General features: G+C 46.5%; 1 protein-coding gene across 3 annotated transcripts in view; it reads right to left on the bottom strand.

The window, feature by feature from the left end:
* PAK1 (p21 (RAC1) activated kinase 1) overlaps positions 1–22,869 on the bottom strand; it is a 123,026-nt gene that overhangs the window by 13,229 nt on the left and 86,928 nt on the right. For all 3 annotated transcript variants that reach the window (XM_040339959.1, XM_040339958.1, XM_040339957.1), the window contains 7 exons: positions 18,930–18,993; positions 12,422–12,470; positions 10,452–10,564; positions 10,211–10,328; positions 9,892–9,991; positions 5,037–5,233; positions 1,803–1,940 (listed from right to left, as the gene is read on the bottom strand). In XM_040339959.1, the coding sequence (XP_040195893.1) occupies positions 1,803–1,940; positions 5,037–5,233; positions 9,892–9,991; positions 10,211–10,328; positions 10,452–10,564; positions 12,422–12,470; positions 18,930–18,993 (779 nt within the window). The remainder of the gene's footprint in view (positions 1–1,802; positions 1,941–5,036; positions 5,234–9,891; positions 9,992–10,210; positions 10,329–10,451; positions 10,565–12,421; positions 12,471–18,929; positions 18,994–22,869) is intronic.

The raw sequence follows: 22,869 nt of genomic DNA, 5'->3' as shown, positions 1-22,869 counted from the left end.
GCACATGCGCGTGCCCTAAACCCAGAAACAGGCAACAACATACCAGTAAGTCGACTTGCCTGTATGGGCCACCTATCCACAGTACATTGTGGGCGGGCAGTCTTTAAGTGGTTAAATTTAGATTCAAGTGGATAGTTAGCCCTTATAATACAGAGATTTTGGTACCTCTAAAAAGTTAACTGTATGGTCATATTGTAAAATATTCGGTGAGCTTAAAGCTCTCCATACAGGCATTGAATTCCGGCTGAATTAGACAAAATTAGTTCTGTGAGTTGCCCTGTCCGCGCTCAACTTTTGTCATAGGAGCTGGGTGGACATTTCTCAGCCCAACAGCACTTATATCCAATCAGAAGCAAGCACTGTATTGCTATTCTTGCAGCCACAGGAGCCGGCTGTCTGAAACACAAAAGCCGACACCGCAAGGAACATGTTATAATGAACTTCTAGAAATGTTAATTGTGCCCAACAAGCACCCTGAATATGCACCTTGTCTCAACCTCCCCCCCCCCCCCATGAAAAATAGCAGTGCACTTCCTGATACTTGAGTGTACACTCCTATGCCTACAACCTCATATCTGTAGATCTGTAGTGTGAGATCTATGGCACTGTTGCCTCAGGCTGCTAGTCTCAGATGATTTGGGGTCAGATTTGGTGATGTCACTACTGTGCTGCTCACTGTTCTCCTTGCTGGAGAGGAAGCTGCATCTGAGGACCTGCAATGCAAGGATCTCCCTACTTCTGCTTGCTGGCTCCTCCAGTGCAGAACATGGCCTAGTAAGTCAGTAATGGGGAAAAGAACAGCTGCAGGGAGACCATGGGCAATACAAGTGAATAGTCCTTATTCCCACTGCCTACCTTTTTTGGGCACAGACTGCAGAGCTAGGTTCCTCTTTAACGGCCTCCCGCCCACTGTATAGACAAGGCAGAGCGGGGCGGCTCTTGTTCTGGGACGACGTCATATGATGGTGCCCAGTTTAGCCATGATCGCCGGGACACGGCCACGACCTGATCTCGGCACTTTACCGATCACATGTAAACAAGGAGATGCCATTTATCAACTCTCCTCTCCTCACACTGACCGAGTATGAGGAGAGGAGAGACGATCAGCGGGATCTCCTCACAGGGGAGACATATAAAGGTAATCAGGGCACTGATCATCAGTCCCTGATTACAATGTAGCCCCAACAGTGCCCATCAATGTCACCAGCCTGTGCACATCAGTAATGCCAATCAGTGCTGCCTTTCAGTGCCTACCCATCAGTGCTGCCTATCAGTGCTGCATATCAATGCCTACCCATCAGTGCCGCCTATCAGTGCCGCCAATCAGTGCTGCATTTAAGTATCTCCTCATCAGTGCCACCCCATCAGTGCTGCCCCATCAGTGTCGCCTCATCAATGCCCATCAGTGTCGCCTCATCAATGCCGCCTCATCAGCGCACATCAGTGAAGGAGAAAAATTACTTATTTACAAATTTTTCTGATTTTTTTTTCAAAATAGTTTTTTTTTTTGCAGAAAATAAAAAAACTTAGCAGTGATTTAATGGCACCAAAAAAAAAGTTCAATTTGTGTGAAGAGAATGATAAAAAATCTATTTGGGTACAGTGTTGTATGACCGCGCAATTGTCATTCAAAGTGTGACAGCGCTGAAAGCTGAAAATTGGCCTGGGCAGGAAGGGGGTGAAAGTCCCCGGTATTGAGGTGGTTAAGGTAAACTTCACAACATTACGAAAAACATTCACTCACTATATCTAATCACAATTGGCGCTGTAGGCCGGCCATACTAGGGATGAGATGAATGTACCTGAAGTAGTTCTTTGGCGGAGCCCCTCTTCTCCACATCCATCTCCAGACAGCGGTTCAGGAAATCCCGGAACGTCACTGACAACTTCTCTGGATTCTGGAGCTCTGGGGTTCCGTTGGTTGCAATAAGATACAATGCCTGTTTAGAGGAACGTGAGAGGTTATTAAAATGGAAAAAACTGAATTTACTCTTCCATAGTTCAGAAAAAGTAGCGACCTCCACCCCTCTCCCGAAAGGCTGTCCTTGTATGCCAAGTTATACATTCACGCAACCCTTCCGGGTATTTATTTGACTGCAGTACTCCCCCCTGACTGAGATGCCAGCTCAGAGAAAATGCAACCATGTAAATCCTGGCACCTGTGCAGTTCTTTACTCTGGTCACAAACATCTTGTGACTTATTACACATGAACAATGTTGCAGTCTGATTACTACGAGAGAGGAGACTGAGGAAATGCTTCCTCCTGCCTGTAGCAGACGAATGACATCATCTCAGCCTAGGCAAAGACACCATACTGGAGATCAAAGATGGCTTTTTAATAGAGGCGCGCATCTTCCCTGTTCTCACGATTTCATTCCGTGATGCATCACGAAAAATGCCCATGGTTTTCATAAAAAAATACAAGCATTCAGAAGAACTCTATTTTAATTTTATCTGCACTCCCTGCATGTAGCAAAGTCTGAACACAGCAGACAACAACAATATTTAATACTAAATGTCATTACATTACAGCTACATGGCCCCCCTGCACATTACACAGCCCCCTGCACATTACATGGCCCCCCTGCACATTACACAGCTACACGGCCCCCCTGCACATTACACGGCCCCCCTGTATATTACACGGCCCCCCTGCACATTACACAGCCCCCTGCACATTACATGGCCCCCCTGCACATTACACAGCTACACGGCCCCCCTGCACATTACACGGCCCCCCTGTATATTACACGGCCCCCCTGCACATTACACAGCTACACTGCCACCCTGCACATTACACAGCTACACGGCCACCCTGCACATTACACGGCCCCCCTGCACATTACACGGCCCCCCTGCACATTACACGGCCGCCCTGCACATTACAAGGCCGCCCTGTATATTACACGGCCCCCCTGCACATTACACAGCTACACTGCCACCCTGCACATTACACAGCTACACGGCCACCCTGCACATTACACGGCCCCCCTGCACATTACACGGCCCCCCTGTATATTACACGGCCCCCCTGCACATTACACAGCTACACTGCCACCCTGCACATTACACAGCTACACGGCCACCCTGCACATTACACGGCCCCCCTGCACATTACACGGCTCCCCTGCACATTACACGGCCGCCCTGCAGATTACACGGCCGCCCTGCACATTACACGGCCGACCTGCACATTACACAGCACCCCTGCTCTCCAAGGAGATCACCCAGTCTCCTGGGAGAGCCCTGCCAGTGTACTCTTAAGTAAAAAAAAAAAAAATAACAGCCAGTCCCCTCTGTTTTATGAATCCATCCTACACTGTGCAAATGTTATTCTAAAAAAACGATGCCTTTAAATACCTAGGGCCATATTCTCATAGAAGTTACGATGGAGTATCTCAGGATACTCCATCGTATCTCCCTTTTTTGGCCCGTGTATCTATGCGACTGATTCTTAGAATCATTTTCGCATAGATACACTTAAGATCCGCCATCTGTAAGTCACTTACACTGGCGGATCTTAAATGTAATGACGCCGGCCGCCGCTAGATGGCATTTACGTGAAGGACTCATTTGCGTATGCAAATGATCCTTCTACGCCGATTCCCGAACGAGTTTGCGTCGCGTAACCGTCGTTTGCGTAAGCGAAAATTTAGTCCTGCTATTATGAGGAGTAAATTTCCGCAAGTCCCACGTAGGCCATGTTACGGATGGCGTCGGGTCCGCGTCGTGTTTTTTCGTCGGGTACGTCGTTTCCGTAAGTCGTTCTTGAATACGACTTTACGTCAATGACGCACACGTCGGCGTCATTGACGTTTTCCGCCGAGAACTGGAGCATGCGCACTGGGCTTTTTGAAGCCCGGCGCATGCTCAGTTCATTAGAATCGGGGGCGCGCTTAATTTGAATACAAGCCGCCCCCTTGGAGATCCGCCAGGCTACGCCGGGGCATTTACACTCCGCCGTCCCAACTTATGGAGCAAGTGTTTGGGGAATACAACACTTGCTCCTGTAAGTTGGGACAGCGGAGTGTAAGTGCCTTAAGCGCAGCCCGCGGATTTTTAGAGAGAATATGGGCCCTAATCTCTGGTCTTTTATGGCTGGTCACGTGACCTCCGTTCTCCTCCAATCTAAATGCTACAGTGGAAGGGGCCGAGCAGACAGCACAGCGGCTGGTCACATGATCTCCCTAGGTGACGTCAGAGGGGATCTCTGCACCTCCCGCTGTAGGCCTAAGATTGGAGGAGAGCGGCCAGAGGTCATGTGGCTGGCCATAAAATATCGGAGATAAGGTATTTAGAGGTATCAGTTTACACTAATGCTTACATAGTATAGGATGGATTCATAAAACAGAGGGGCTGGCAGTGATTTTGTACACGGACATGGCTCTCCCAGGAGAAGCAGGGCGTGGCAGGATGACATCATTCGTGCAGTCGCGATGCAGCTGTTCTCTGCATCGATGCAGAATCGTTCAAGCTGCATCGTGATGCATCGATTCTGCAATTATTTTCAACACCCCTACTTTTTTTTTTTTTTGAAAAATTCTTTCACCCCTACTTTTTAATGATAAAAGTTGGAGCTCTTTTTAAACTATTCCATTTCTGAATAATGACATAACTTAGTGGTTGTAAAGGCTGAAGGTTTTTTTTTACCTAAAAGACCTTCATTGTGCAGCCACCGCCCCTCATACTTACCTGGGCCTGATCTCGATTCAGCGATGTGCATGAGAGCAGAAGCTCTCCTGGGTCTCTGGCTCCTCATTGGCTGAGACACAGCTGTCTATCACAGGAGGTGAGGAGGAAGTGGGGGAGAGGGGCCAAGCCGTGCTCTCTGTATCTTATAGAGACACAGGCGACTCGGGAGCAAGCATGCACGAGTGCCCTCCGGAGCAAGCAGGCAAGCATGGGATGCTTAAGATTAAAAATATACGAGCAGGCACTGCTTATTCCCTGCTTTACAATCCTCATCCTTGTTTAACATTTTGAAACCAACAGAGGTTCACCTTAAACTGGGATTTAACCTGAAGTGGCAACTCACCCGGAGTGGATTCTCATTCAGATAAGGAGGCTCTCCTTCTATCATCTCTATAGCCATGATGCCCAGAGACCAGATGTCCACTTTAGGGCCATAAGCTTTACGAGTGACTACTTCAGGGGCCATCCAGTATGGCGTGCCGACCATTGTACTTCGTTTACTCTGCTCTGGGGTGATCTGGGCACAGAAGCCAAAGTCAGCTGAAAACAAGAAGAAAAAAGACACATGAAAATGTTTAATACTTAACATTCAATACATCAAACCGAAATCTTGGTTATCAATTATCATTGTTAGTGCATACGCTTTACTAACAATTAAATGAAAATATTAGGTACTTATATGCTAATGTTAGGATCTTTATAAAATAACAGGTTCATTGGCTAGAGTGTATTTTGTTGGCAGAAAGAGGTTATTAGAGAAGCGCTCTCGGAATGTCTTGTTGTGCAGTCTATAAAGAGACAGTTAAGCTGGCCATAGACAGACTGCAATTCAGCCGGTTCAGCAGGGATCAGACAAATCTAGATCACTATGAGGCCGTTCTTGATCAATAGTCGATCATTTTCAGACACTGATCAGTGTATTCTGATGGTGCACCTTTGCCAGAATACAGATTACAATATCCCAGCGAGGGAAAAGGTGTCTCCATCAACCGTTTTTGTGTTGCTGGAAGAATCCGTGGCCAGCTTTAGTCTCCTAATAATCTACGGAAGAGTCTAGGTTGCAGACATCCTGATAATTACCTCCCATAGCGTGTCTACAGTCTTTGATCATCTCCAATAGCGTGTCTACAGTCTTTGACCATCTCCCATAGCGTGTCTACAGTCTTTGACCATCTCCCATAGCTTGTCTACAGTCTTTGACCATCTCCCATAGCGTGTCTACAGCCTTTGACCATCTCCCATAGCGTGTCTACAGTCTTTGACCATCTCCCATAGCGTGTCTACAGTCTTTGACCATCTCCCATAGCGTGTCTACAGTCTTTGACCATCTCCCATAGCGTGTCTACAGTCTTTGACCATCTCCCATAGCGTGTCTATAGTCTTTGACCATCTCCAATAGCGTGTCTACAGTCTTTGACCATCTCCCATAGCGTGTCTACAGTCTTTGACCATCTCCCATAGCGTGTCTACAGTCTTTGACCATCTCCCATAGCGTGTCTATAGTCTTTGACCATCTCCAATAGCGTATCTACAGTTTTTGACCATCTCCAATAGCGTATCTACAGTCTTTGACCTTCTCCCATGGCGTGTCTATAGTCTTTGACCATCTCCAATAGCGTATCTACAGTTTTTGACCATCTCCAATAGCGTATCTACAGTCTTTGACCATCTCCCACAGCATGTCTACAGTCTTTGACCATCTAACATAGTGTCTCTGCAGTCTTTGGAAATCTCCCATTGCATGTCTACAGTCTTTGACCATCTCCCATAGCGTGTCTACAGTCTTTGATCATCTCACATAGTGTATCTACAGTCTTTGACCATCTCTAACGCTGTGTCTGCAGTCTTTGACTATCGCCTATAGTATGTCTGCAGTCTGAAAATGCCCATTTGCATATTTGCAGTGTCTGAGACCTTTCTTTTGCAATACTTTTATTGATTATGTGGGTCCCTTTGGTGATGTCAGGGTTCACAACCAAGGCCCCCCTATATACAGTGCCTTGAAAAAGTATTCATACCCCTTGAAATTTTCCACATTTTGTCACGTTACAGCCAAAAACGTAAGTGTATTTTATTGGGATTTTATGTGATAGACCAACACAAAGTGGCACATAATAAGGAAAATAATAAATGGTTTTACAAAATTTTTACAAATAAATATGTGAAAAGTGTGGGGGGTACATTTGTATTCAGCCCCCCTGAGTCAATACTTTGTAGAACCACCTTTCGCAAGTCTTTTTGGGGATGTCTCTACCAGCTTTGCACATCTAGAGAGGGACATTTTTGCTCATTATTCTTTGCAAAATATCTCAAGCTCTAATAGATTGAATGGAGAGCGTCTGTGAAGAGCAATTTTCAAGTCTTGCCACAGATTCTCAATTGGATTTAGGTCTGGACTGTGACTGGGCCATTCTAACACATGAATATGCATTGATCTAAACCATTTCATTGTAGCTCTGGCTGTATGTTTAGGGTCGTTGTCCTGCTGGAAGGTGAACCTCCCCCCCCCCCCAGTCTCAAGTCTTTTGCAGACTTTTAACAGGTTTTCTTCTAAGATTGCCCTGTATTTGGCTCCATCCATCTTCCCATCAACTCTAAACAGCTTCCCTGTCCCTGCTGAAGAAAAGCATCCCCACAGCATGATGCTTCCACCACCATGTTTCACAGTGGGGATGGTGTGTTCAGGGTGATGTGCAGTGTTAGTTTTTCCCCACACATAGAGTTTTGCTTTTAGGCCAAAAAGTACAATTTTGGTCTCATCTGACCAGAGCACCTTATTCCACATGTTTTCTGTGTCCCCCACATGGCTTCTCACAAACTGCAAACTGAACTTCTTATGGCTTTCTTTCAACAATGGCTATCTTCTTGTCACTCTTCCATAAAGGGCAGATTTGTGGAGAGCACAACGAATAGTTGTCCTGGTGGACAGATTCTCCTACCTGAGCTGTGGATCTCTGCAGCTCCTCCACAGTTACCATGGGCCTCTTGGCTGCTTCTCTGATGAAGGCTCTCCTTGCGCAGATTAGGTGGACGGCCATGTCTTGGTAGGTTTGCAGTTGTTCCATACTCTTTCCATTTTCGGATAATGGATTGAACAGAGCTCTGTGAGATGTTTAAAGCTTGGGATATTTTACATAACCTAACCCTGCCTTACACTTCTCCACAACTTTATCCCTGACCTGTCTGGTGCGTTCCTTGGCCCTCATGATGCCGTTTGTTCACTAAGGTTCTCTAACAAACCTCTGAGGGCTTCACAGAACAGCTGTATTTCTACTGAGATTAAGTTACACACAGATGGACTCTATTTACTAATTAGGCAATTTCTGAAGGCAATTGGTTCCACTAGATTTTAGTTAGAGGTTTCAGAGGAAGGGGGCTGAATACAAATGTACTCCACACGTTTCAGATATATATATAAACATTGAAAACCATTTTAAATTTTCCTTCCACTTTACAGTTATGTGCCACTTTGTGTTGGTCTATCACAGTGGTTCTCAACTCCTGTCCTCAGGGCCCACTAACAGGCCAGATTTGCAAGATAATTGAAATACATCATTTGCTGCTCAGTGATAGTGGGTCCTGAGAACAGGAGTTGAGAACCACTTAGGGGTGCAACAGATCGTCATTGATCCGAATGGGTCAATGTCCATGGATCGGCACACCACGCGATCCGTGGATTGATCCCATAGGAAAGGCCACGGCTTCGGCCTAGCTCCGGAGCGGCGGCCATCTTGGTACACCCGTCGGCGGCCTAGGTGAGCTTCCCAGAGTGGCACTGACTGGGGAGATGTGGACATTACAGTGGGGGAGGTAGGGGGCGATGTGGACATTACAGTGGGGGAGATGTGGACATTGCAGAGGGGGAGATGTGGATATTACAGTGGGAGAGATGACGTGGACATTACAGTGGGGGAGGTGACGTGGACATTGCAGAGGGGGAGATGTGGATATTACAGTGGGAGAGATGACGTGGACATTACAGTGGGGGAGGTGACGTGGACATTACAGTGGGGGAGATGTGGACATTAAAGAGGGGGATATGGGGGGCGATGTGGACATTACAGTGGGGGGGATAGGGGAGATGTGGACATTACAGTGGGGGAGATGGTGGGAGATGTGGACATTGCAGTGGGGGAGATGTGGACATTGCAGTGGGGGAGATGATGTGAACATTACAGTGCGGAGATGACGTGGACATTACAGTGTGGAGATGACGTGGACATTACAGTGGGGGAGATGACGTTGACATTACAGTGGGGGAGATGTGGACATTGCAGCGGGGGAGATGTGGACATTGCAGCGGGGGAGATGTGGACATTGTAGTGGGGGAGATGATGTGGACATTACAGTGCGGAGATGACGTGGACATTACAGTGCGGAGATGACATGGACATTAAAGTGAGGGAGATGGGGGGCGATGTGGACATTGCAGTGGGGGAGATGGGGGGAGATGTGGACATTGCAGCGGGGGAGATGTGGACATTGCAGTGGGGGAGATGTGGACATTGCAGTGGGGGAGATGTGAATATTACAGTGGGGGAAATAATGTGGACATTACAGTGCAGAGATGACGTGGACATTACAGTGCAGAGATGACGTGGACATTACAGTGGGGGAGATGACGTGGACATTACAGTGGGGGAGATGGGGGGGCGATGTGGACATTACAGTGGGGGAGATGTGGACATTACAGTGGGGGAGATGACGTGGATATTACAGTGGGGGGAGATGTGGACATTACAGTGGGGGGAGATGTGGACATTACAGTGGGGGAGATGACGTGGATATTACAGTGGGGGGAGATGTGGACATTACAGTGGGGACTATATATGGTGGTGATCTGAAAAATGATCTGATCTGTGGCTCTGATCCGAGGAACGATCCGAACCGTGGAGATTATTGATCTGTTGCACCCCTAGAACCACTAGTCTATCACATAAAATCCCAATGAAATACATTTACGTTGTAACATGACAAAATATGGAACATTTCAAGGGGTATGAATACTTTTCCAAGGCACTGTAAACAAAGTTGACCCCCATTGGTGTAGAAAGTGGTATGAGTTCCGAAAGGATGCAGCTCCCAAGAATGTCCTCAGAACCTACTTTGGGTGACGGCAAATGGAGCCACATGGCCAAGATGTGTCACAAGCACCTTGTTGGGGGATCAGTGCACTAATACCTGTAAAAGATACGTACTTAGCTTGACCGATCCATCCATGCCCAGCAGGATGTTGTCGCTCTTGATATCCCGATGAATGACTTGGTTGGCGTGCAGGAATTCCAGGGCCTGCAGACACTAAAGACAGGAGAAGAGTGTCAGCCACGTACCCAGGGGACAGATCATTTTTGGGGTGTTAAATGGACAAAAAAAAAAAAGACGAGGTTGGTCGCTAAAAGAGCTAGACTGTAAAAGAAAAGTAATAATACGACTCAGACCTTCATCCTGCTGAAGCTCTATGGTGTCCATTACTTCTCTGAACACAACTTTGACCTCGTTCCATAACAGTCTACTTACCTCTCTGCATACAGCTGCAATCTGTCCTTCATCCATGAGAGTTTCTGTCACCACATCGGTGAGAGAGCCACCAGCCAGGTACTCCATAACGACCCACAACTCGTCCCCGACCAAGTAACTGCAAGGATCAAGGTCAGGTTAGCTGGAGGTAAAAGACGTCATTTCAGAAAATATTCTTCATTATCATTATGATCACAATGATGTTCAGGGCTCCAGCATTCCCCCCCCCCCCCCGATTCACCTGTCCAGATAGTTGACAATATTCGGGTTCTTGTTTTGCCTCATCACAAGGATCTCATTGATAATTAACTCCTTCTTCGGCTGCTGCTGAAGATTCATCTGTTTAATAGCCACCTAACAAGGAGAACATAAGGATCTGTCAGATGTTCCAAGCTCCAAACAGTCGTCTTACAGCAGGGTTTGACAAATTTGCTTGGAATCTAGGAGCCAGCTAAAAAAGTTAGGAGCCAGAAAACGCACCCGTCCCGCAGAGCTCGTGCGCAGAAGCAAACGCATATGTGAGTAGCGCCGCATATGTAAACGGTGTTCAAACCGCACATGTGAGGTATTGCCGCGATTGGTAGAGCCCTAGACCTCCTCTGTAACTCAAAACATGCAACCTGTAGAATTTTTTTAAACGTCGCCTATGGAGATTTTAAAGGGAAAAAGTTTGTCGCCATTCCACGAGCGGACGCAATTTTGAAGCGTGACGTGTTGGGTATCAATTTACTCGGCGTAACATTATCTTTCATAATATAATAAAAAATTGGGCTGAATTTACTGTTGTCTTATTTTTTAATTAATTAATTAAAGTGTATTTTTTTCCCCAAAAAAGTGCGCTTGGAAGACCGCTGCGCAAATACGGTGTGACAGAAAGTATTGCAATGACCACCATTTTATTCTCTAGGGTGTTAGAATAAAAAATATATATATAATGTTTGGGGGCTCTAATTGGAGGGAAGGAGATGGCAGTGAAAAACACATTTGAATTGCTGGATTGCTGTTTTACTTGTTATGCCAACGGCCACCACAAGATGGCGCCAGATCACAGAAGGAAGCTTAGGCCTGCAGAAGGCCGCAAAGCCGCGGCCTCAATTACCGGCCACCGTGGGCCTGCCGTGATCACGCCGGCGGGGGAGGTGGGGGAGATGACGTGGACACACAACTGCCGCTCACTGGATATTTTCACTTTTTGCACCATTCGTGAGAATCCCAGTAGATCCACAGTTTTTGAAATACTCAGACCAGCCTGTCTGGCACCAACAACCATGCCACGTTCAAAGCCACTCAGGGCCGTTTGAAGGAATTTGGGGGCCCCCAAGCACCACCCCGCACACAAAACCTACATTAGCGCTACATACATTTTTTACACCCATGTTCTTACTCCCCCTCCCTCCCTAGTCCCTATGTTTTTCTATTCTCACCTCCCTTTGTTCCCTGTAGGCTGTAGTGTGGCCAAGATTCTCTTCCTCCTCTTAGTCCGGTGTTCTATCATTATGGGTCCCCAGTCCCTTATCAGATAGTACCGGGGCCGGGCCGGGTACCGCGTGGTACAGGAGATTCAGTTTCCTGTGTTCCCGGCCGGACTGAAAGGAAGTGAGCACTCAGTGTGCACTTCCTGTCAGTCTGGCCTGGAACCGGAAACTGAATCTCCTGTACCACGCGCGGTACCCTGGCCGGACTGACAGGACTCCAGGAGGAAGGAAAAGGAGCTCGGCCACGCTACAGCCTGGGAAGGGAAAGTTGGGGGCCCCAGGCCAGCTCGGGGCCCCAATCAATTGTTTGTTTTGCCTGTCCTGTAGCGACAGGCCTGAAGTCACTTAAATCCCCTTTCTGCCCGATTCCGATGCTCCGTTTGAGCTCCAGCAAGTCATCTTCACCAAGTCTAGATGCTTAAACGCGTGATTGGCTGATTAGCAATTTGTGTTACAAAGCAATTGAACAGGTGTACCTAATAAAGGGGCCGGTGAGTGTAATGTTTGTATATGGGTCTGATACCACGTTAAGGTTCCTGTTGTCAGTGACCACAGAGGAAGTGAGGTTTAATTTCCCCAATGGGGTCACAGAAGGGGGAGAATCAAACACAAAAAATACGTATCAAAAACAAAAAAAGTAGAAAAAGAATAGAAAAAAAAAGAACAAAAGAAAAAAAAAAAAACTTTATCCATAACAAAAAAATAATATATATATATATATATACTATTAATTTACCTCCTGACCGGTGGCCACTTCAACTGCAATGTACACCGTCCCAGATGCCCTGTGTGAGAGACAACATTCCATGTTATTCCCATTTATATATACAGAGCACAGCAACCATCCATATCATTCCACAGAAGAGTCGGAGCTGTTATAGCTGCAAAGGGCGGGGCCAACTCAATATTGAATCCTACGTATTAAGACTGGGATGCCATTAACCACTTAAGGACCGCCTAACACGATATACATCGGCAGAATGGCACAGCTGGGCACAGGCATATACCTATACGTCGCCTTTAAGAGCCCAGCTGTGGGTCGCACGCTCCGAAGCTCCGTGACAGCGCCTGCGGACCCGATCGCCGCCGATGTCCCGCGATCGGGTCACAGAAGCTGAAGAACGGGGAGAGGAGTGTTAAAACACACCTTCCCCATTCTTCACAGTGGCACTGTCATTGATCGTCTGTTCCCCGATATAGGGAATGACGATCAGTGACTTCACACCTACAGCCACGCCCCCCTACAGTAAGAATCACTTTCTTTGGGCACACTTACCTCCTTTAGCGCCCCCTAGTGGTTAACCCCTTCACTGCGATTGTCATTTTCACAGTAATCAGTGCATTTTTATAGCACTTTTCGGTGTAAAAATGACAATGGTCCCAAAAATGTGTCAAAAGTATCCGATGTGCCCCGCCATAATGTCGCAGTCACGGAAAAAAATTGCTAGTAAAAAAAAAAAAATTATTAATAAAAATGCCATAAAAATATCCCATATTTTGTAAACGCTAAAACTTTTGTGCAAACCGAACAATAAACGCTTATTGCGATTTTTTTTTACCAAAAATATGTAGAAGAATACGTATCGGCTAAACTGAGGAAATGTTTTTTTATATATTTTTTGGGGATATTTATTATAGCAAAAAGTAAAAAATATTGCATTTTTTAGCAAAATTGTCGCTCTATTTTTGTTTATAGCGCAAAAAATAAAAAATGCAGAGGTGATCAAATACCACCAAAAGAAAGCTCTATTTGTGGGAAAAAAAGGACGCCAATTTTGTTTGGGAGCCACGTCGCACGACCGCGCAATTGTCAGTTAAAGCGACGCAGTGCCGAATCGCAAAAAGGGGCAATGTCCTTAACCTGCATAATGGTCCGGGTCTTAAGGGGTTAAAGTTAATGGGCCATATTCTTATACATCTAAGGCGGCGGAACGTATGTACTTTACGTTACTCCGCCGCAAGTTTAAGTGGCAAGTGCCTGATTCACAAACCACTTACCTGTAAACTTGCAGCGGTGTCGCGTAAAAGTCCACCCGCGCAAGCCATCCTAATTCAAATGATCCTGGCAGGGGGCGTGTATCATTTAAATTAGGCGCGCTCCCGCGCCGATCGTAATGCGCATGCTCCGTCGGGTAAATTACCCGATGTGCATTGCGCTAAATGACGTCTCACGGACGTCATTTGTTTTGACTGTAACCTAAATGGCGTCCAGCGCCATTCACGGACGACTTACGCAAATGACGTTAAATTTTGAAATTTCGACGCGGGATCGACGGCCATACTTAACATTGAGTACGCCACCTAGGGGGCATCTTTATCTTTACGCCGCGTATCGCTTACGGAAACGACGTTAAAACACTACGGCGGGCAAGCGTACGTTAGAGAATCGGCGTGACTAGTCATTTGCATATTCTACGCTGACCGCCACCTAGCGGTCAGCGTAAATATTGCAGCCTAAGATACAACGGCGCAAGCCGTCGTATCTTAGGCATGTTTAAGTGTATCTCAGTTTGAGAATACACTTAAACATAGGAAACGGACTTACGTAGGCGTATCTGCTGATACGCCTACGTAACTTGTTTAAGAATATGGCCCAATGTGTGTGTAAAGACAGGCGTCCCAATACTTTTGGTAATATAGTGTAAATACCTGTAATAAATAAATACGGTGTAAAGATACTAAAAGGCCCACGTTATCTCTGATAGTCCTGTGAGGCTCTTCTGGGCAGAAGGCGCAGCCCTGCGGCATTCCTTCGGACGCCATATGTGCCCAGGTTGAGAGATGTCCAAGAGGAAGACAAAAGGAACATTCATGCTGAGAGTGTAAGCGGGGCATTCCCCGGCTGTGAGTGAATGCGTGTCTCCCGGCCCGTGAGCGGCTGGCAGGAATTCGCACGCCGGCTCTGTGCCAAGGGAGCTTTTATAGGTAGTGGAAGAACCGAACGGCCCCCTCCTTCCCGGTGACACAACAGACGCTGCGGGTCCCGGGAGCGAAGATCGCGCTGGGGGTGTGCGCTGAATACAAATCCTAATAAGAGCGACGATGTGATGTCCTCAGAGTGGGAAGTCACACCTCGTTATGGGTCACGCTAATTGAGTGCGAGGATTATCACCGCCGCTCTGCCAAGAAAAACTGACGCTGGTTTTTATTTTTAAGACGCGTTCACTAAAAAGGGAAACTATCCGCATTTTCCTGATCAGAAGTTCCAATCATTATTGTAATATTCACTCGATAAGATCACTCCACTCATAAGTCAGGATTTCTAGTTATTGGTGGGCCAGAGGGGCGGAGCCAGTCCAGAACTTCTAATGTGTCTTTAATACTCCAATAGAGTCTTCTCCCGCCCAACTAAGAGTTATGGATCTTCCCGCCCACTTTGGGGCGTTCCCATCCTGTCTGTTACATTCTCCATAATATAAAGTTAAAGGGATTGTAAAGGTAATTTTATTTTTTCCCTAAATAGCTTCCTTTACCTTAGTGCAGTCCTCCTTCACTTACCTCATCCTTCCATTTTGCTTTTAAATGTCCTCATTTCTTCTGAGAAATCCTCACTTCCTGTTCTTCTGTCTGTAACTCCACACAGTAATGCAAGGCTTTCTCCCTGGTGTGGAGAAAGCCTCCTGAGGGGGCGAGCAGGAGGGTCAGGACGCCCACTAACACACAGCTCCTTTCTCTAGAGAGTGTCCTGACCCTCCTGCTCGCCCCCTCAGGAGGCTTTCTCCACACCAGGGAGAAAGCATTCTATTACTGTGTGGAGTTACAGACAGAAGAACAGGAAGTGAGGATTTCTCAGAAGAAATAAGGACATTTAAAAGCAAAATGGAAGGATGAGGTAAGTGAAGGAGGACTGCACTAAGGTAAAGGAAGCTATTTAGGGAATTTTTTTTTTTTTTACCTTTACAACCCCTTTAATTACAAAAAGTACTGTAGTGATGGTGGGAACCTCTCATAATGGGCACAGCAGGTGTACAGACCCAGGAACTTGGTACAGGAAAGGTGGGAGCCCTTCATATTGGGCACAGCAGGTATGTAGGCCCAGGAACTCAGCTCAGGGATGGTGGGAACCCCTCATAATGGGCACAGCAGGTGTACAGACCCAGGAACTCAGCACAGGGATGGTGGGAACCTCTCATAATGGGCACAGCAGGTGTACAGTCCTGGGAACTCAGCACAGGGATGGTGGGAACCCCTCATAATGGGCACAGCAGGTGTACAGACCCCAGAACTCAGCACAGGGATGGTGGGAACCCCTCATAATGGGCACAGCAGGTGTACAGACCTGGGAACTCAGCACAGGGATGGTGGAAACCCCTCAAAATGGGCACAGCGGGTGTACAGACCCGGGAACTCAGCACAGGGATGGTGGGAACCTCTCATAATGGGCACAGCAGGTGTACAGACCTGGGAAATCTGCACAGGGATGGTGGAAACCCCTCATAATGGGCACAGCAAGTGTACAGACCTGGAAACTCAGCACAGGGATGGTGGGAACCTCTCATAATGGGCACAGTAGGTGTACAGACCCAGGAACTCAGCACAGGGATGGTGGGAACCTCTCATAATGGGCACAGCAGGTGTACAGACCTGGGAACTCAGCACAGGGATGGTGGGAACCCCTCATAATGGGCACAGCAGGTGTACAGTCCTGGGAACTCAGCACAGGGATGGTGGGAACCCCTCATAATGGGCACAGCAGGTGTACAGTCCCGGGAACTCAGCACAGGGATGGTGGGAACCCCTCATAATGGGCACAGCAGGTGTACAGTCCTGGGAACTCAGCACAGGGATGGTGGGAACCCCTCATAATGGGCACAGCAGGTGTACAGTCCTGGGAACTCAGCACAGGGATGGTGGGAACCCCTCATAATGGGCACAGCAGGTGTACAGACCTGGGAACTCAGCACAGGGATGGTGGGAACCCCTCATAATGGGTACAGCAGGTGTACAGACCCGGGAACTCAGCACAGGGATGGCGGGAACCCCTCATAATGGGCACAGCAGGTGTACAGACCCGTGAACTTAGCACAGGGATGGCGGGAACCCCTCATAATGGGCACAGCAGGTGTACAGACCCGGGAACTCAGCACAGGGGTGGTGGGAACCTCTCATAATGGGCACAGCAGGTGTACAGACCCGGGAACTCAGCACAGGGATGGCGGGAACCCCTCATAATGGGCACAGCAGGTGTACAGACCCGGGAACTCAGCACAGGGGTGGTGGGAACCTCTCATAATGGGCACAGCAGGTGTACAGACCCGGGAACTCAGCACAGGGATGGTGGGAACCCCTCATAATGGGCACAGCAGGTGTACAGACCCCAGAACTCAGCACAGGGATGGTGGGAACCCCTCATAATGGGCACAGCATTTGTACAGACCCGGGAACTCAGCACAGGAATGTGCAATTGTCAGTTAAAGTAGCACAATGCTGAATAGCAAAAAATGGCCTGGCAATGAAGGGGGTAAAACCTTCCGGAGGGCACCATTGGTTAAAGACGAGGGTGTGCCTGTTTTGTAATGAATTCTTGTAGCTGTGATTCCAGTCAGCTCTCCCTGAAGGAAGTGTAATCCACACCATAGTAGTAGTAGTAGGGTATTACAAGTCACACCATGACAATGACCAGATTTACTAAGCAGTGCAATGTGAGAGGCGTCCAGGTACGTTCCAGGTGTGGCTGAGACTGAATACAGACTTTGTGTCCCGATATCTGATCCGGCTTTTTACTCACTCCACACTCTGGGACGGATGGAGGGAAGTTTCGGGGTTATTACAGGGTCACAGCCAGAGATTACTCATTCACCAAGGCCAGACTGACCTAAAGAGTCCCTGTCACCAACTCAAAAGTGGTCTAAGACACAAGAAATGCAGTATTTTACATGTTCACTTGCAGCGATTCTCCTTTACACCAATTATGTTTTTGTTCACTTGCAATGTGAACAAATCAGCGTTTGCTAACCCACCAACTTTTAACCCAAAACTGAAGGTCCATTTGTATCATTAACCTCTTGACCACCGCCCCATGTCTAAAAGACGTCCTATTTTTAAAGATGGATATCTCGGTAACGGCAGCAGCTGCTGCCACAACCGAGATATCTATCTCTTCAGTGGGCGGTGGTGCACACGATAACGGCGGTCTCCGCGGCGGATTCGCCGCGAGATCGCCGTTATCGGTGGCGGGAGAGGGCCCCCCCTCCCGCCTCTTTCCCGCGCCCTCCGCCACTTACCGGAGCCATCGGTAGCGGCGGAGGAGATCGCGACCGTTCGGCAGCTAAGCAGGGACGAGACTGAAGGAAAAATTTCCTTCACTCGTCCCCATAGCTCTGCTGGGCGGAAGTGACGTCAAAACGTCAGTCCCGCCCAGCCTCTTAAAGAAACATTTTTTTTTTGTCATTTGAAAAAATGACATTTCCAAATTTTTTATTTTTTTTTTGCATTTAAGCCCAAATATGAGATCTGAGGTCTTTTTGACCCCAGATCTCATATTTAAGAGGACCTGTCATGCTTTTTTCTATTACAAGGGATGTTTACATTCCTTGTAATAGGAATAAAAGTGATAAAAAAAAATTTTATTTTTATTTCAGTGTAAAAAATTATAAAACTAAATAAAAATAAATAAGAAAACAAAAAATTTTTTTTTTAAAGCGCCCCGTCCAGACGAGCTCGCGCACAGAAGCGAACGCATACGCGAGTAGCACCCGCATATGAAAACGGTGTTCAAACAACACAAGTGAGGTATCGCCACGATCGTTAGAGCGAGAGCAATAATTCTAGCCCTAGAGCTACTCTGTAGCTCAAAAAATGCAACCTGTAGAATTTTTTAAACGTCGCCTATCGAGATTTTTAAGGGTAAAAGTTTGACGCCATGCCACGAGTGGGCGCAATTTTTAAACGTGACATGTTGGGTATCATTTTACTCGGCGTAACATTATCTTTCACAATATATAAAAAAATTGACCAAAGTATTGTTGTCTTATTTTTTAATTAAAAAAAGTGATTTTTTTCCAAAAAAAGTGCGCTTGTAAGACCGCTGCACAAATACGGTGTGACAAAAAGTATTGCAATTACTACCATTTTATTCTCTAGGGTGTTAGAAAAAATATATATATAATGTTTGGGGGTTTTAAGTAATTTTCTAGCAAAAAAAACTGTTTTAGTCTCGTAAACACCGAATCTGAAAAATTAGCCCGGTGGTAAAGAGGTTAAAAAAAGAAAAAAACATATTTAAAAAAAATATTAATACTAACCCTTGCCCAATCTTCTCGAACCGTGTGTATTTTTTCTTTGGGTCTCCCACACTTACAATGGTTCCTGTAAAACCAGAATAAACAATATTAAAGGACTGCTAAATACAAAGAACAGACTCTACAGCCCCATCGGCTGGAGGTTTTTTTTTTTTTTTTCCTATTGGCCCACCTCACCATAACGTGTCTGGATATACCTACAGCCTAAAAATGTAATGTAAGCTTGATGGGTGTTGCCATCTGCCCACTTGCCCACTTCCTTCCTTCAAGACACCAGGGGGGTTCTGGCTATGCAGTTGACCAACAGGGCGAAGGGTATTTTCATATGATTTTCCTACTCCTGACTATACCCAACCCAAAAGTATCATAAATCCTACCCCTGGCTATACCCAACTCAAAAGTAAATACAGTCGATCCTACCCATGACTATACCTAACTCAAAAGTAAATATATCCTACCCATGACTATACCGAATTCAAAAGTAAAATAAATCCTACTCCTGACTTTACCTAACCCAAAAGTAACATAAATCCTACCCCCAACTATACCTAACGCAAAAATAAAATTAAATCTACCTTGGACTACACCTAACCCAAAAGTTAAATAATTTCTACCCTTGACTATACCCAACTTAGAAGCAAAATTAATCTTACCCCGAAAAGAAAACCTAATCCAAAGTAAAATAAATCCTACTCCCAACTATACCTAGCCAAAAAGTAAAATATATTCTACCCCCGACTATACCTAACCCAAAAGTAAAATATATTCTACCCCCAACTATACCTAACCCAAAAGTTAAATAAATCCTACCCCCCCCCCCAACTATACCTAGCCCAAAAGTAAAATATATTCTACCCCGACTATACCTAACCCAAAAGTTAAATAAATCCTACCCCTGACTATACCCAACCCAAAAATAAAATAAATCTTACCCCCCGACTATATCTAACACAAAAGTTAAATGAATCCTACCCCCGACTATACCTAACACAAAAGTAAAATAAATCCTACCCCCCAACTATACCTAGCCCAAAAGTAAAATATATTCTACCCCCGACTATACCTAACCCAAAAGTTAAATAAATCCTACCCCTGACTATACCCAACCCAAAAATAAAATAAATCTTACCCCCCCCGACTATACCGAACACAAAAGTTAAATGAATCCTACCCCCGACTATACCTAACACAAAAGTAAAATAAATCCTACCCCCCAACCAGGGCTGTCTTAATGAGAGGGCACACCTGGGCACTACCCAGGGGCCCCTGCTGCATGGGGGCCCCTTCCCTTTCCCCAAAGCAGCTGGTCCTTGAGCCCAGGCTGCCCCTCTACATCCCAGATATGCCCCCAGCACTCTGACCCCTCTACACTCTAGATATCTTTTACCTTCTACCTACTTGATTTCTGTTTACCTGCACTCCATTGTAGGGGCCCCAGAGCATTACTTTGCCCAGGGGCCCATGATGCTATTAAGACGGCCCTGCCCCCAACTATACCTAGCCAAAAAGTAAAATAAATCCTACCCCCAACTATACCTAGCCCAAAAGTAAAATATATTCTACCCCTGACTATACCTAACCCAAAATAAATCTTACCCCCCAACTATACCTAGCCCAAAAGTAAAATAAATCTTACCCCACAACTATACCTAGCCCAAAAGTAAAATAAATCTTACCCCACAACTATACCTAGCCCAAAAGTAAAATAAATCTTACCCCACAACTATACCTAGCCCAAAAGTAAAATAAATCTTACCCCCTGACTATAACTAACCCAAAAGTTAAATAAATCCTACCCCCCAGAGTACATAGTTGCATTGAAATAAAAGACACAGGGCTAGATTCAGATAGGTTAGCGGATCTTTAGATGCGCGTAATCTATCTAATTTACGATCCGCCGCCGCAAGTTTTTGAGGTAAGTGCTTTATTCAGAAAGGCATATCGTAAATCCCCGGGCGGAATTCAAATTCCGCGGCTAGGGGGCGTGTAAAATTTAAATCAGGCGCGTCCCCTCCCCGAACGAACTGCGCATGCGCCGTCCGTAAATTTTCCCAGGGTGCATTGCTCTAAATGACGTTGCTAGGACGTCATTGGTTTCGACGTGAACGTAAATTATGTCCATCCGTATTCGCGAACGACTTACGCAAACGACGTAAAAAAAATTTAACTCGGCGCGGGAACGACGCCCATACTTAACATAGGATACGCCGCATATAGCCGGGGTAACTATACAACGGAAAAAGCCGAACGCAAACGACGTAAAAAAAAAAGCACCGGGCGGTCGTTCGTTTCTGAATTGGCGTAACTCCTCATTTGCATATTCCTCGCGTATACAAACGGAAGCGCCACCTAGCGGCCAGCGTGATATTGCAGCCTAAGATCCGACGGTGTAAGTCACTTACACCTGTCGGATCTAAGAGCCCATTCACACCTAGGCGTTTTGTCGCCTGTAGTGTGACGCCCGCTGCCGCCCCGACACGCCAGAGGGATGATTTAACATTGCCCTCTATGGAGATGGTTCACATCTCCACGCCGAACGCCTGCCGCCTGAAAAAAGGTCCTGGACCTTTTTTTCAGGCGGCTTTCGGCATTCGGCATAAAAGATGGCAACCATCTCCATAGGGGGACAATCTAGGGGCACATCTAGGCGGACAATCGCAGTGTTTTGTCGCCGCAAATCGTGGTACAAAACGCCGCTATTTGTCGCCGCAATTCGCGGGACAAAACGCCGCGATTTTGTCCGCCTAGATGTGAATGCAGCATAAGGGAGATCTATGCGGAACCTGATTCTATGAATCAGCCGCATAGATCCGACCGTCGGATCTCAGAGATACGACGGCGTATCAGGAGATACGCCGTCGTATCTCTATCTGAATCTGGCCCACAGAGTCCATCCAGTTCAACCAACAGAAGGGTAACAAAAATGTTTTATACAATCCTTTATACACAATCCTATACCCACAGTTAAAGACGTAAAAAAATTCTATCCCTCGACTATACCTACCCCAACGATAAAATAAATCCCACCCCTGACTGTAGCCAACCCAAAAGTATATAAAAAAATATACCCCGACTGTACCTAACCTTCATCTTATCCTTCCCTTTCCTTCTATCTACCTTGCCCACCACTATCTACCATATCTTAAAACTATAAAACCTACTCTAACACCGAACAACACAAACTTCCTAAGCCTAGGTGAATTACTAAAGATTTAGGGGCAGATTCACGTACCTCGGCGCATATTTCCGCCGGGCGCAGCGTATCTAAGCTACACTACGCCGCCGTAATTTATTTTTTTCAAATCCTCAAAGAATTTGCGCCGTAAGTTACGTAGTGTATCTTTGGCGGCGTAAGGGCGCAGAATTCAAATGGATGTGATGGGGTCGTGTTTTATGTAAATACGTCGTGACCCGACGTTTTTGAACGGCGCATGCACCTCCGTGGGGGTATCCCAGTGCGCATGCTCGAAATTAAACCGGAACAAGCCAATGCTTACGACAGTGACGTCATTCTACGCAAATCCCTATTCGCGAACGACTTACGCAAACTACATAAAAAATTCAAAAGGCGACGTGGGAACGACGGCCATACTTAACATTGAGTACGCCTCATAATAGCAGGTTTAACTATACGCCGGAAAAAGCCGAACGCAAACGACGTAAAAAAATGCGCTGGCCGGACGTACGTTCGTGGATCGCCGTAACAAGCTAATTTGCATACTCGACGCGGAATTCGACGGAGATGCCACCTAGCGGCCGCCGAAAAAATGCACCTAAGATCCGACGGCGTACTAAGACGTACGCCTGTCGGATCGATCCGAGATGCAGTCGTATCTTGTTTTGTAGATACAAAACAAAGATACGACACAGAAAATTTGAAATTACGCGGCGTATCAAGAGATACGCCGGCGTAATTCTTTTGTGGATCTGCCCCTTAGTCTTC

Source organism: Rana temporaria, chromosome 2, assembly GCF_905171775.1.
Source record: "Rana temporaria chromosome 2, aRanTem1.1, whole genome shotgun sequence".
Taxonomy (NCBI): Eukaryota; Metazoa; Chordata; class Amphibia; order Anura; family Ranidae; genus Rana; species Rana temporaria.
Note: the sequence above shows the minus strand (reverse complement) of the source record. Positions and strands in the feature narration are given on the sequence as shown.